At 29.2% G+C, this 15,774-nt stretch overlaps 1 protein-coding gene across 1 annotated transcript; it reads left to right on the forward strand.

The window, feature by feature from the left end:
- The first annotated feature begins 14,222 nt into the window (after positions 1-14,222).
- LOC113376281 (actin, muscle) lies at positions 14,223-15,448 on the forward strand. Its single transcript, XM_026616189.1, has one exon. It carries the CDS (start codon positions 14,296-14,298, stop codon positions 15,424-15,426), a length of 1,131 nt encoding a protein of 376 aa, XP_026471974.1. The 5' UTR covers positions 14,223-14,295; the 3' UTR covers positions 15,427-15,448.
- Positions 15,449-15,774: the final 326 nt, after the last annotated feature.

A 15,774-nucleotide genomic window follows, 5' to 3' on the forward strand; every position in this document is an offset into this window, starting at 1 on the left:
GCTGGAACTTCCCGTGCCAAAAATTATTATTTTTTTAAAAACGATTAACATTTTTGAAAAAATTTTACTTCGAAAAAATAAGATTTTTTGGAAATTTTAAATCGGACGAAAAATTACTTTTTTTTGAAAAAAAATTTTTTTTTAAAAAAAATTTTTAAACAATTTTTTTTATAAAAATTTTTTTTGGAAAAAATGTTATCTTCATTTTGACATATTTTGGAAGATCTGAACTTTTTTTCAAAGCAATCGTACTTCTTTAACTGCATAGAGACAAAATATAAAGCGCGTAAGCGCCGCGTCGCTGTCTAACGGAAAAACATTAGTACGGAACCCATAGGAATGTAAACAAAACTTATACTTATTGTTAAAATCTCAATAAAATATCTGATAATTTGATATGCATATGTCTAATGTCTAATGATTATTGTTGACCGCCATATGTTATTTTTTTTTAGTTTTTTTTACTAGATCTCCGAAACCGCTAGACCTATCTTCATGAAAATTTGATCAAATCTTCATCTTGTTAATACAAGTAAAATGTTTTTTGAACTATACAAATCGGACGCTCCGTTCTCTTAAAAACTGAGTTACCGTTTTTGGCCCTTTTTGCCCCATATCTTCGGAACGGCTAGACCTGCCTTTGACAAAAACTAATCAGCACGTCTCCTTATCAATACGAATCGAATGTTTTTTGAATTATTCAAATTGCTTCATCCGTGTTCCCGAAATCGTCGACGAAAATTTGTATCCGAACACACACACATGCACGCACACACACACACACACATACATCAATTTTCTCCAAGGTATGCCAACATATTCAGAAACCTCTGAAACGTGAAGATATATAAAAATTTTCATTTTCGATTTTTTTGCGATTACTTACCCTATGGAAAGTTAATTATAAATAAATCAATTTATCATCTCCAGAACATTAACAATCGTCATTTCATTTCGAATCAAATTCAAAAAAAAAAATAGTTGCCAAATTTACACAAAATTGAAAAAGTGCTCCTGCATAGTCACAGTCTAAACGCATTTGCAAATAATCCTGTGCGACATTTTCACTTATACTGTGCTCAGATTGGCGGCATTTTCACATTTTTCAATAATTTTCACAAAATTGGAAAAGTGCTCCAGTACACAAACAGTCTAAACGCACTTGCGTACACATTTGTACCAGAGTGGCGCTTAGACTGTGCTTAGCCTGGGTGATTTTTTGAATTTTTAGTCCAAAATTACAAAAAAAAATTTTTGAAAAAAAAATTAGAAACAAAAATTTTTTTTTTCCAAAATCAATTATTTTGTTGAAATAAGCAGAAAGTTCTTTGAATCATTTTAATCAAACGCTTAGTTCTCTCAAAAACTGCCATTTTTTTTAAATTTAGCTCTGTATCTCCGAAACCTCTGGGCCTACCTTTGCCAAAAACTAATCAGCACATCTCCCTATTAATAGGAATCGAATGTTTTTAAACCATTCAAATCGGTTGTTCCGTTCTCTCAAAAACTCGCTTTCAATTTTTTGCACTCTTTGCTCCATATCTCCGTAACGGCTGGACCTGCCTTTGCCAAAAACTAATCAGCACATCTCCCTATCAATAGGAATCGAATGTTTTTTAAACCATTCAAATCGGTTGATCCGTGCGCCCGAAAACGTGGACGAAAAAAAGCGGACATACAAAACACACACACACACACACACACACACACACACACACATCCATTTTTTCTGAAGTATGCCAAAATGTTCAAAAACCTTCAAAACGTCGAGAAATGTAAAAATTTTTGATTTCGATTTTTGGACGATTACTATAACTTACCCTACGGGAAGTTAAAAAAAAACAAGTTAATGTATATATGATAGTGCAAAATTGTGTTCCTTGCGCTAGCCACTGATGTAAGACCATATTTATATCCACTGATGATGACATAAAATACTATGTCGAAACGTTTGGAAAAATTAAAGATTAACTTCTAAATCTTTGCCTTTTATTTGATGTATGCCCTTGAAGAACTTACTCATATATATATATATATTTATATATCGACATTGTACAAACGCACGGACGCATATTCTAGGCTATTTTCGAAAATTGCAACATGATCCAAAGTTATGTTGTCTGAAAATTCACTATAACTGTAAAAATTTTTATTGAACCAATTTTTAAAATAACACAAATAAAAGTTCATTCTGTTCATCTTTCATAAATTCCTTCCGCAATATTTCAACCCTTTTACTACGAAAGTGTTTTCCGCAGGATTGACGCCGCAGCCAGTAAAACTCACAAGTTTTTGTTCCAAACATTCTCATACATAAATATGTATTTACTAATTGAAAATTACACTTCTAAAGAGCTAAAAACCACAATAATCAATTAGAATTCTGAATAATTTAATTTGTGATAAAAATTGAAGCACATTCATACACATAGGTCGTTAAGCGAATGTCATCCATAGACGACGCTCGTAGCAAAAATGTTAATTAATCATGTATATCATTACAGTGAACTATGATATGAACTCTTACCCATCATAAGCTAATGAAGATGACATAAAAATTAACATAAATTAAATATATGTTAATTAGTATCTATTTTAAATTTTTATTATATTGCTAAAACTAAAATTAAAATACTTCAGAAGTCTAAAATTAATATACAAAAATTAACTAAATGGAATGAAATGAAATTATATAAATATGTATATATATATATATATATATATATATATATATATAAAGTTCATCAATTTATATTATACTCATGTTTGTAAACGTAATAAAGATGAAACTATACATAATTGCTTTGAACGATTACGTTGATAAAATCATCAAAATACAATGAGTTCCAATTCTTATATTAAATGCTAATCATTAATCGTTATTAGTTTCATTCAGGATAATTGAGGTTTCAATAAAAATGATGATATAAGTAACATGAATATATAAAAATTAATGAGTATTTTACGCTAATGATGTTTTAGTTAGTTAGTAGTTATCGAAATTAGCTCTTAATAATATTAATAATTTATATATACTTTATTAGAAATTTACTAACATTTGACTAATTTAAAGAGAAGGTACTGCTGGAAATATTTTACCTATTCTATAACAAACTTAAAGTTTTGTTATCACTTCCATGTCATATGATTACAGGCAATACGATTTTAATTTTTCTTCCATTCTTCGAATAATTTCGATCATTTTAGTATAGTAATATCAAAAGTAGCAGGTGAGTCAATTTTTGTTATAAATAAATGAATAAGAATTAATGAATAAAAAAATTAGATGTAGCAAAGAAAACTTTAAATATAAAATTTGATAAATTTATTATATATAACAATTATATATCTTTCATCACCGTTAATCTTCCAAAAAATGTTGTTCATTTCACATTTTTGCAATATTGAAAACACAATACCTTTTTTCGATCATGTATAAATTTCATTAGAATTTAATAAGCTCTTGAACCTTTTTATAAAAAAAGTAAGTGAATATTTCCAAAATGCATCCCCGCCATTAACCAGCATACTTTATACGTTCATAAAAACGTGTTATGCGTGCTTTTAAGAGTGGATTTATCAAAACTCCATTACCACGCCCAATAATCGCAGCTTTGTTGCAATCATAAGCCACAGAGCGAATTGTGTTATGCGAAATATGTCCAAAAAAATATTTTCCACGGGCCTGCCCCCAAAATGTTGCGACAGTTTTGAGGTCTCAATGTACGTTGGCCACACGCTGTGAGGTTTTTGTGAACCACAAAATGTAACACGTTCACAAATCCTCCGTTTAGTGTGTTTAACACCTATTTATTGATGCATTGTACTCGTATAAAGATTTTCTTGAATGGTTTTTGCGGTACGATATTGCGCGGCCGTGCGTGCTACTTTGGGAAGTTCATGAAGCTAAGTGATCGAGCAGGGGTGGTGGGGACGAAAATTACAAGGGCTGGTTTCAAAAGGTTCTTCAATAATTTCAGTACTTCACTGAGCACCACTTAATTTATTAATCAGAATTCTTGTTTTTTTAAAAAAATGCATGTTCACTAAATCTGCAGTTTATTGCACAAACGCAGATTCGTTTCATACATTGTTTTTACATTTATTTCTGATTTTCACAATTATTAATATTTTATATTTTGCCGAAGTAAAATAATTCAATATATGTATTTTTAGCGAATTTTTTCTAAGAGTGATATTCTAAACTTGCAGCTACTATTTATATTATGCACCAAAATAGTCAAAAGATTAAATAAATCAGAAGATTCTACACACATTATATCCTTGGTTCTATGAGACCAATAATTTTTTTTAACAAATGAAATGAAATGCATTTTCAATCCCACTCAAACTATTTTTTTTTAACAAAATATTAAATGCAAGATGTTGGTCATCATATTATCTCTAGTCAAAGATTTTGAATTTTTATTACAGTCACGTAAATAAGTAAACTAGTTCACAACCAGGGCAATATTGTAAAATAAATTCATGTTATATTGATATCTATCAATTTTCAAAATCTTTGACATAGATCATAAATTTCATAGTTTTAAAGTATTTTTTTAATCCTACAGTTTTACTTGTTGCCCAGTTTAGGAGAGGAGTAAAAATTACTGTATAGTAAAAAAAAATCGTAAAACATATCTCTAATCAAAGTTATTGAATTCCTATTAAAAGACATTAAAACAAATAAACTCTTGGATGTAAAGAACAACATTTTCTATTGTTTTAAACTAATTTGAAATAAAGCAATTTAAATTTAAATTATTGCTTTATCCCATATCTACAATCGTTTAAAAACAATTTTTAAAATTCCACAAACTTGTACTTTGTTGGATCTAATAATAATATCGATAAACAATATAATTATATTAAAAAAATCTATATAAAATAATATAAGTTCATAATGTAAGTTTTCGTCATTCTTAATATTGCTCCTTGACATGTATGAATTTTATTATAAAAAATGCATTTTTATATCTTTTCTTATGTTTTCTAGATTAGTATGATTAATGATCATAAGCAATTATTTAAACTAATGCAAAACACAAAGCAAATAAAATATAAAATATTGCTTTATTTCATATCTACAATTGTTGAAAAGAAATTTGAAAAAATTGTACTTTGTTGGATTTAAAAATAATATTGATAAACAGTTTAATCAAATTAATGAAATAATATGAACCCAGACCGCGAAGATAAATTAGATATTGGCATGGCCTTATAACTTTAATAATATTTATTTTAAAAATAGATTTTTATTTCTTTCTCAAATTTTATAGATTAGTAGTGTAGAGTTAAATATCATAAATATAGCTAAACCTTATTTTGAATACTGGATTTTTTTAATCAATTTTTCAAAAGTTAGTCACTATTAGTTTGAGTAAAAACACTATGATAGATGTGAGCAACTTGTTTAGGACTATCAAATATAGATTTCCGAGAAATTTAAATTATCATTTGTAAATTTTTATCTTTTCATGATAACTTTCTTATTTTCTTTTTAATGGTCTTCAATGCTTTGCAGTGTCGCATGCAGAGTTTTTGGTGACAAATGGTTCTCTCGTCATACACGCAAGCAATATATACATTGTATATAAATAAAAATACCAACAAACACGAGCTTAAGTGTAATGTAATATGCAGCCGTGTGGTTTTTTCTATTCTCCTATAAATATGAACATAATAATAAGCATATTCCATTCGATAAATGGGTAGTTTACGACATGATATTAGATTTCAATGGATGAGGGCAAGCTAACCACGGGGTGGAAGTACTTAGAGCAGAGTGCTCTCTATTCGGAGCTTTTTATCATGAATTTTCTATAGTAATAAAATCATGGCGTAAATGTATTACAACGAATCAAAACTTAATCATATTGCTATGAAATGGTGTTAGGTGTGAGAAGATATACTCGTATACCGGTCATGATTTTTTTAATCCTTTGTGTGGAACAGGAAATTGGAGAAAACAACATTAATACTAGTAAAGGATTAGGACTTAAAAAAAGTTTACATTTTCATAAAATTTAATTTTGTTTTTTATACTTTAATATATTTTGTAAGTTTTGAACTTTTTTTTAAAACAATCACGATACGTCAGATGCATAGAAATGAAATATATATAGATTTTGTTGTTAAATTTTGGTAAACATGTCACTACATCAATTTACATCTTACGCATTAAAGTGTTATATATTATTTATATTCAATAACATTAAAAATTAGCAATTTTCTACTTGAGCATAAGATATAATTAATTATTTGAAGAGAAAGCAAAACACTGAACCATTTTATTGAAAATATATGATTTTGTATAAAACGCTCTTTTAAACTATTTTTTCCTTAAATTTGGAAGAAGAGAAATGCAGAAGAACATAGAAAACAAGAATATATACCTAAAATATATGCTACAAAAGCCTTGCATAAGTTCCTGAGATTATTATTTGCCCAATACATAATATAATGTATCCATTGCACTAAAAGATAATTCCCATCCCAAATAAAAATGCAGGCAAGTAGCATGTTCAAATTAGACAAATTGCCTATCCGGCGATCTGAAAATGAATACGCAAATTAAATATAAAGAGATGCATGCGGTTAGATTATTGTATTTTGAATGAAGAAAGATTTTGGGATAAGATAGTATATTATTCAATTCTAAGGGTCCGTACGCACGGGTATCGATGACACCGATATCATTGTGACCACAGAGTTTATTAGAGTGGTGTATATTTTCATGTGCATTTTGCTTTGGATCATTTTTTGGGTCAGATGATACTGAATAACTAATTTGATACAGTTGTTCTAAAACTATGGAAATTATTATAGAAAGCAAAAAAATTCAACCCACATTTGCTATGTTCTGAATCTTCTTAAAGGTCCACCATCGATATCTCAAAAACAAGTTAAGAAATTTTTAACAACAATATTTGAAAGTAGAGGGAAAAAAGTATAACCAGCCATCACCTTGATTCCTATGACGTTGCTATCGGGAGATGAAAGGCAATGTTTGAAAATCCATAAAAAAGTTTTTTTTTTCGTTGAGTTTTTTTGGTTGTGAGCACGGTTGTTTAGTTTAAGAGACCTTAATATAATTTCTAATTATAAGATTTTTAATTGTTTTATATATTGTATTATTAATTTTCAGTTAAACTCAACAGTTTTTTATATAACTTCTAAAGATTTTAACGCAGGGTAAAAAGGACCAACTGAAACTATACCCTGGTGTAGACAATAAAAATTGATAAATAAAAAATTCTTTTTGAAACAAATAGATATTTTTTTTTTATTTCTTATTGCTGCTAATTTTAACAATCAGATTACAATACAATCTATAAGTTAAAAGTTATGGTATTGAAAATCAAAATCATGAAGAGAAAAAAAAAATAAAATAAAAGAAATTAAAGAAAAGAAATAAAATAAATAAATGAATAAATAATAATTAAAATAATAGTATTAATAATAAAAACGATAATCAATAATAAATAATAATTAAAAATAACTTTTACAAGAGATAAATTAAATAAAAACCTGATCAATATGAAAAATCTGTTCTCCTCTGTAAAAAAAAAAACATGAAATTTATATTTTTATGGGTGGAATAATGCAGAAATTATTTTGTGAAATCCTTTCAAAATTAAAAATAGGACATAGTCCTGTTTGTCAGGTCCTGGCCGTCCTATTTAACCCTGCCTATAGTGTAAAAAGAACCAGTTGGCAAATTTTTGAAAAACAGCAAAAAAACATTTCTACAATAATGAATTAGCTGGGAGTTTTGGTGAATATAGTCAGATAGTTTTTCGATATGTGTTGTTTCTTGTGATATAATTGGTTTGATTTACACAATATAATTGCTCAAAGTTAAATTGGGACTTTCGGCCCGTCTTACCTTATTTATATAAGAGAAGACTTATATAAATATAATTCTTTTATAATACAACAAACTAATTAAATTTTCAAGGACAACATTTTATAATACAACTAACTCTTAAATTTTCAAGGAAGTACGATCAGTTTTCCAAGATTCCGCAATTCGCTTTCTATGAATCACAAACATAATATAATACATTTCCTTCCCGAGTTACGGCGAATTAAATTAGTCATTTTCTGGCGTTTCTTCAGCCATACACAAGTTCTTATCTAATCTTTGGCGACGTCTGCCAAAATTCTTGAGATGATCTTCATACGTGCACAAATTCGTAATAGTTCCAATTATGTTCCTACTATGTTTGATAAAAACTTTGTAACGGAATATCAATGATGAATCAACAAAATTCCGAATGTAGTAGTAAATGGATAGGTAGATGTTGCCAAAATATATTCACACTTGGATTAATTTAATAAATTGAACTAATTAAGTTGAAGTAAATATTAAACATGAATTTAAAATTATTCTCATAAGGTATGTTAATTTAGATTTTTATCGAGTGATTGGTTTAAGTATATTCTGCTTATTTAATAAATAATCCAAACTTTATTCATACATTCTGAATAAACAAAATTTAAAACTGAATGAAAACTGAAATATATTTTAATATTTTAATAATAAAATATTTTATTCTAATTGGTCTTAGTTTAATCTATTTATTTAATCTAGTTTTTATAAAAGTTATAAAATTAAATTTACCAATGCCATACAATTATATTTTATTTATACAAACTTTCAAATTACCAAGAAGAAGAAATGTTTGAGTTCAAACATTACTAATGAATATCTGTGATATATCATTAGTACTATGATAATTAATGACCAATGACTATAATAATAAATTTAAATTTTAACAAATCAATGAATTCAAGTTCTTAATTCTGATACTCTATTTTTCATTTGCCAATGATAATAAATTTGATTACACATAAATTATTTAAATTGACATTTAATTTATTTAAAATATGTTAATACAATTTTAGATATAGTTTATGTGTTTACGATTTTTATTAATTGCACTAGCGTCTCTGTGATTTTTGATTTGCAATTTTGATATCATTTTAAATAATCAAGCATCTATTTTTATAACCAATATAAGGCTTAAAAAATGAAAAATAGCCTAATTAATTACGCCTGCTTTTACTTATGTTATAAATAGATAATTCCCATTAAATTTAACATCAAAACATAATCTTGGCTCTAATTCAGATTCAGTCTCTAGTTAAATATGTTGCGAATTGTTCTATTTGTAAGCAGTTAATGATATTATAAATTGATGAATTTACTGGTAGAATTTTTAATTGCGACATTAATTTTAAATAAGTATTTAAATGTCGTAGAAAATTTCTTTACATTTTAAAGTTTAAGTAATAACATTAATAGTAGTAGTAATATACTACAGTATCAATTGGTAAATAAATTTAGTTTGAAAGGGAATTTCTCGGCTAGACTAAATGAAACTCAATGATTTCGAAAATCTATAATCTCCTAATTATAGATTGTAAATTTAAGTATGATGTAACAACATTTTGTACAACATTTCAAAAATATGTTTTTCAAAAAGTCGGAAAAATAACAAATTTATACTCCACTTTAAAACTCATTTATATCTAATGCGTTCCGACACCGAAATAAATATAATTTCACACCGCGTGTGCCTCACATATGGTGTTTATGTGCTACCCGATGTATGTCCGTTTTACTGATAAAGTTACAAACACAAAAAATAATTCTCAATTCAGAGTCGAATTCTAATTTAAGACTATAGTTTTGTAAGTAAAAATATAAAAAAAGGCTATTATAATGGGCTCTATAATTACCTTATTACTGAGAATCGCAAGTTACATCGAAGCAGATTCAATCTGTGTGTATTGAATCACATAATAAAAAATATAAAAAATAAGACAATATTTTATCTAAATTAATTATAATTTAATTTAATTAATTAATGCATTAAGATTTTAGTTTTTCATAACATAAAACCAAAATTTTGCGTTTTATGTGTTACAATTATTACCAATTTTGTTTTTTATTTTAAAGTTAATGCAAAAATTTGTATACGAGTTAAACTATTTTAGTGAAATAATTTTCTAATATTATTTATGTGGTTAAGGGGGCATCCATTAATTACGTTAGGTTTTTAGGAGAAGGGGGGGGGTTTGACAAATTATCACGTGAGAGAGGGAGGGATATAATAATATATCACGTGCATTCATTTTTTACTTGAGTTTACAATTTTTTTTCTTAACTAAAAATATACGTGATGTATGGTGATGGACGGGGGAGGGTAGTTTTGAATATAACGACGTATCACCAATGGGGAGGGAAGTTCAAAATTCCTCAAAAAGTCGATCACGTGAATAATGGCGCTGCCTAAGATTAGCAATGTACAGGAAGAGTTCTAATATTAATTTAATAAATAATGTTAAAAATATAATCTACTGCAAAACTATGCATTTCTGAAATATAAAATTTACTTTAGCTTTTGTTGAAATTGATTTATTAAAAAAATAATTTGTTAGAAGTTCCATGAAATATTATCAAACATGCGAAAATTGCCACGTGAAATAGAGATCTATAGATTTCTAATAATAGTTATGAAAGTTATGGCCATTCGCCAAATTTATAAATATAGAACTTCAATATTCGCACCGGTATATCAAATTCCACATCGATTTTTGAACTAATACTACGAGTACTTGCAGAACTTATTTTATTACTTTTATTAAAATTTAATTTCAATAAATGTCTAGTATGGACTGGTAACAAGAGGTGAAGGATTTAACTTTCAATCATCTGCTCCGAAAAGTAATTACAATACATTTACATATTAGCTGCCTAATTTTTAAAACTTGTTTTATTTAAAAAAATAAAAAAATAGGAATACAATTTGTAGAAATGAGAACTAACAGAATAAATAATAAAATTGCTGTTAAAATGTAACTGTTATGCAACAATTCTATGAATGAGCAGAATTAGCGTCTCTTCAACGTTTCTCGCCTTGATTTGAAGATCTCACTAAATTTTATTTAATTAATGGAAATATAGTATCACTTGGACATTTTGATATATGAAACATTAGATTTTTCTCAATGAACTTTAAATTATTATTTGTTCCGTATATTTTAACTTTTTTTGTTTCCTCTGGTTTATGTATCAATAGCTTTTATAAGATTTCATTGTATCTTGACGGCTATTTTTAATAATAATATTAAAAACATATTTTGATACAAAAATATGTTGTTGAATTTGGAAATTCAATTAATTTAAATATAAAATTTCTTACTTATGAATAAAAAATAAAATTCAACCCTGGTGTTACATTTACCCTATATCATTACATGACCGATTTGCGTGTCTGCTGCGGTCCAATGAAATAATACCTATTGAGTAAATTGCTCTTGATTTTTTCTATCACGTGTTATTAGGAGTGACTAATGTAATGTGAAAGTGACATCAAATTTGTGATTATTTGGTACTTTGAATAATGAACGAGCCGTCATGTGTTTGTTGGTTTTGCCCTAGTCATACCTACAACAATCATATATGGAAGATGGAATATTACAAATAGATTTTTTGTCATAATATATTTATAATATGAAGTGCCCGAAATGATTTGTAATATCAATATCTTATCGGTGTGAATAACAACACCTACTTCGGAAATTGATGGGAGCTTTTGTATCAGCGCAGGAAAAATATTTTGTACAGGAATGATAATCATATATATGTATAAACATTAATATACATACATGTATATATATATAAACTTTGTAAATAGAATGATCTTCTTTTGTTTTTGCACTAATTCAGGAAGTTATGCTCTTATTAATAAAATAATATTCGCTCCACTCAAAATAAAGAATTATAATTATAAATATAATATTTTATACTAGTAGTAGGACTATGCAGTAATAAAAACCCTCAAGTTTCTATATTTTTGATCATTTACACTTTATATTCATTTAAATGGCTGGACTAAGTTTATTCATCTAAATTATTTCATTTTATCATAGTGGATATGATATGACCAGATAATTATATAATAATCAATTTTACTATTTAATTTGAATCAACAAAGTTGATTATTGAAACATAATCAACTACTGCAATATAAATTTATTTATATAAATGCAAGAAATCTAATATTTTATAATGCACTATATCTCTAATAGCTCAATTAGCATACGCAAGTAAATAATCTTAAAAAACATGCAAAAAATTAATTATTATACAGCAAATATTACATGCATATTCAGCAAACATATCTGTTTACAAAAAAAATGTTTTATCTCATTGTTCACAGTCAATTCAAAGTTACACACAATCCTGAAAAGTTCAATGAAACATATTTTTGTTAAAGTATCTATTACATTCAGGCCTTTACAAAAAATATTCGAAGTATCAGAATACATCGAGCGTAATTGTGCAGGTAAGATTGAGTCCTTGCGCTAAATTCTTCCAGAAGAGATGGTTTTTACCGATATACGACAACAAAAACAAGATATATTATTGCGAACATAGAAAAGATACATTTATTGTCAATCGTAAACGATGCAAATGTGAGACGCGTCGTAAATTCCTTTGATGTCCTTTTCCTGTATAGCGGTGAACCAGGAAATCGGATAATTTTTTTTCTTCGTGCATAACAAACATCTTGCTAATGATATTTTTTGTAAGAATTTATACATATTGTGATAAGAAAAATATTTGATGTCGATGTCCTTTCAATCAGGTCGCAGAATTGTTATAATGTGGTAAAAGATGTATTTTTTATTCTCTGTAGAACGTAGACAGCTGTATAGCATTTTCATTATACTTGTTGGTATTATTTTTATAAAATTTTATGGGTTTTATGGGTAATTATATAAATTTTGTCATTGAAGATTATGATTATCTCGCAAGCTAGTAAAAAAAGGAGCAGAAGTAAAACTTATTTACAACTACAGAATGTTAATGTATACTTATTGGTTCATAATTACCATCATGATTATTTATACTTTTATAGCAAATGAATTTAGCCACAATTGGTTAACGAAATATAGGTACAGATATTCACAATATATCGCTTTTATAACCCATTAGTTCTCACGTAAATCACATATAATCATAGAATAATATAACTGACATCTCTTTCTATTTTCGCACCTATCCATCACAAAAGGGCAAATAATATAATATTGAGATTCACAATCCGTAGTGTTACCCCAAAAATCTATCCTAATAAATTGCATTACACCAGCTGAAGCGTGGGAGCGAATCAATTCTGCACTGGATTTTTATTTATAGAATAAACATTTCTAAGTTAGGGCGAAAATAATATAAACCTACGTATTTGAGTTTATTATTCCAGTAATTATTTACATTATCAATATAAGTTGTATAACTATATTTTCCATATACTTCAGATTATTGGAAAGTCTCATTTTTGAATAAGTGATGCAAACATAAACTGTATTTTGCAATCAATTATCGAACTGAAATCGATCCTAATTTGCGTTTTCCTGGCATAGAATTATTTCTTATTTCAGACAATATTTGTTATATAATTGTTCATTATATAATTGTTCATTATGATTCATAAAAATTGATAATACTGTAATCAATGTTAATATTATAGTTTTAATATTTTTTTACTGACCTCTAAATTTAATAGTGTAAAAATCTCACGATGTAAATTGATGTCACGGTCCCAATATCTCTATCATACAATTTAAACTACAATCCTAGAAATACAATTCGAATGAAAAACCAGCGGCGTCCCATACTTTTTTAAAAAAATACCTACATGTATAAATTATGTTTGCAAAAATGAGAATAGAATTGTTTTGATAAATAACTCATTCTTTGTATAGTTTGCAATATGTTAACTGAAATATAACACAAAAGTTACCAGAATTAAATATTATAACGTCAAATATTAATATATTAATCAATGTATACAAATAAATGACCTAATATACTTAATTATCTATAAAGAGATTTATAAATTTTTGAATTTTTCATATCTAAAACTGACATTTAAACAAAATGTCAAATCATGAAATTTTGCATAGTAACATGTTGAAACATTAATTAATTATATCTGTTGTTTGGAACGCAGTAAATCACGTCGTATCGATATAATTGCTAAATAATTGATAGTAAGATTTCCTAAACAATCGGCGCTACATAGAATTCAGAGGCTGTGTCCGCACCGCGTCTGCTCACCATGTATGGCCGCCAGGACTATTTCTGTCGAAGGCGACCGAGTGTATAAAACGGACCGCGTGTATCGCCGCACGTTACTCGTTAGTTCGCGCTCGCCCCGAGTCATCCCGTACTGTCAGTGTTAACGAACGAACCGTATCAAATAAACCGCCAAGATGTGTGACGATGATGTAGCAGCATTGGTTGTGGACAATGGATCCGGTATGTGCAAGGCCGGTTTCGCTGGAGACGACGCTCCCCGCGCCGTGTTCCCATCCATCGTAGGTCGCCCCCGTCACCAGGGTGTGATGGTCGGTATGGGACAAAAGGACAGCTATGTAGGAGATGAAGCCCAGAGCAAGAGAGGTATCCTCACCTTGAAATACCCCATTGAACACGGTATCATCACCAACTGGGATGATATGGAAAAGATCTGGCACCACACCTTCTACAACGAACTTCGTGTAGCCCCAGAAGAACACCCAGTATTGTTGACTGAAGCCCCATTGAACCCAAAGGCTAACCGTGAGAAGATGACCCAAATCATGTTTGAAACCTTCAACTCACCTGCCATGTATGTAGCCATCCAAGCCGTACTCTCCTTGTACGCTTCCGGTCGTACCACTGGTATCGTATTGGACTCCGGAGATGGTGTCTCTCACACCGTCCCAATCTACGAAGGTTACGCCCTTCCCCACGCCATCCTCCGTTTGGACTTGGCTGGTCGCGACTTGACTGACTACTTGATGAAGATCTTGACCGAACGTGGCTACTCTTTCACAACCACCGCTGAACGTGAAATTGTCCGTGACATCAAGGAAAAACTCTGCTATGTCGCTTTGGACTTCGAACAGGAAATGGCCACCGCCGCTGCTTCCACCTCCTTGGAAAAATCCTATGAACTTCCCGACGGACAAGTCATCACCATCGGTAACGAACGTTTCCGTTGCCCAGAAGCCCTCTTCCAACCTTCCTTCTTGGGTATGGAATCCTGCGGAATCCACGAAACCGTCTACAACTCCATCATGAAGTGCGACGTCGATATCCGTAAGGACTTGTACGCCAACACCGTCATGTCTGGTGGTACCACCATGTACCCCGGTATTGCTGACCGCATGCAAAAGGAAATCACTGCCTTGGCCCCATCCACCATCAAGATCAAGATCATCGCTCCCCCAGAAAGGAAATACTCCGTATGGATCGGAGGATCCATCTTGGCCTCTCTCTCCACCTTCCAACAGATGTGGATCTCCAAGGAAGAATACGACGAATCCGGACCCGGAATTGTCCACCGCAAGTGCTTCTAAGCGCTTTCTACCCTCTAGCAAACACCAAAGAAAGTGCCGTCCGGAAGAAATGGCGGTTAAGAAATTATGCGCGGCCCATCGCGCTTTGCGCATCGTAATTGCGCTTCCGGTCAATATCACCGGATATGCTATTGCACCAGCGACCATGTGCACAAAATTATTTGTAATTTATTAATTTATTATTGGACTGTACGGGTTCAAAACTCAAAAAAATATATATTTAAAATAAATATCAATTTTATTTATTTTTACTGTATCATTGTTTTATTCATTGACCCTCAATCCTCAATATTAGCATCAATATAAAAATTAAAATTAAATGAATGTCATTCATCTTTCATTGTATTG

This window comes from Ctenocephalides felis, unplaced genomic scaffold (assembly GCF_003426905.1).
Source record: "Ctenocephalides felis isolate EL2017-DRISC unplaced genomic scaffold, ASM342690v1 CF-g0.4_SCAFFOLD_00845, whole genome shotgun sequence".
Lineage (NCBI taxonomy): Eukaryota > Metazoa > Arthropoda > Insecta > Siphonaptera > Pulicidae > Ctenocephalides > Ctenocephalides felis.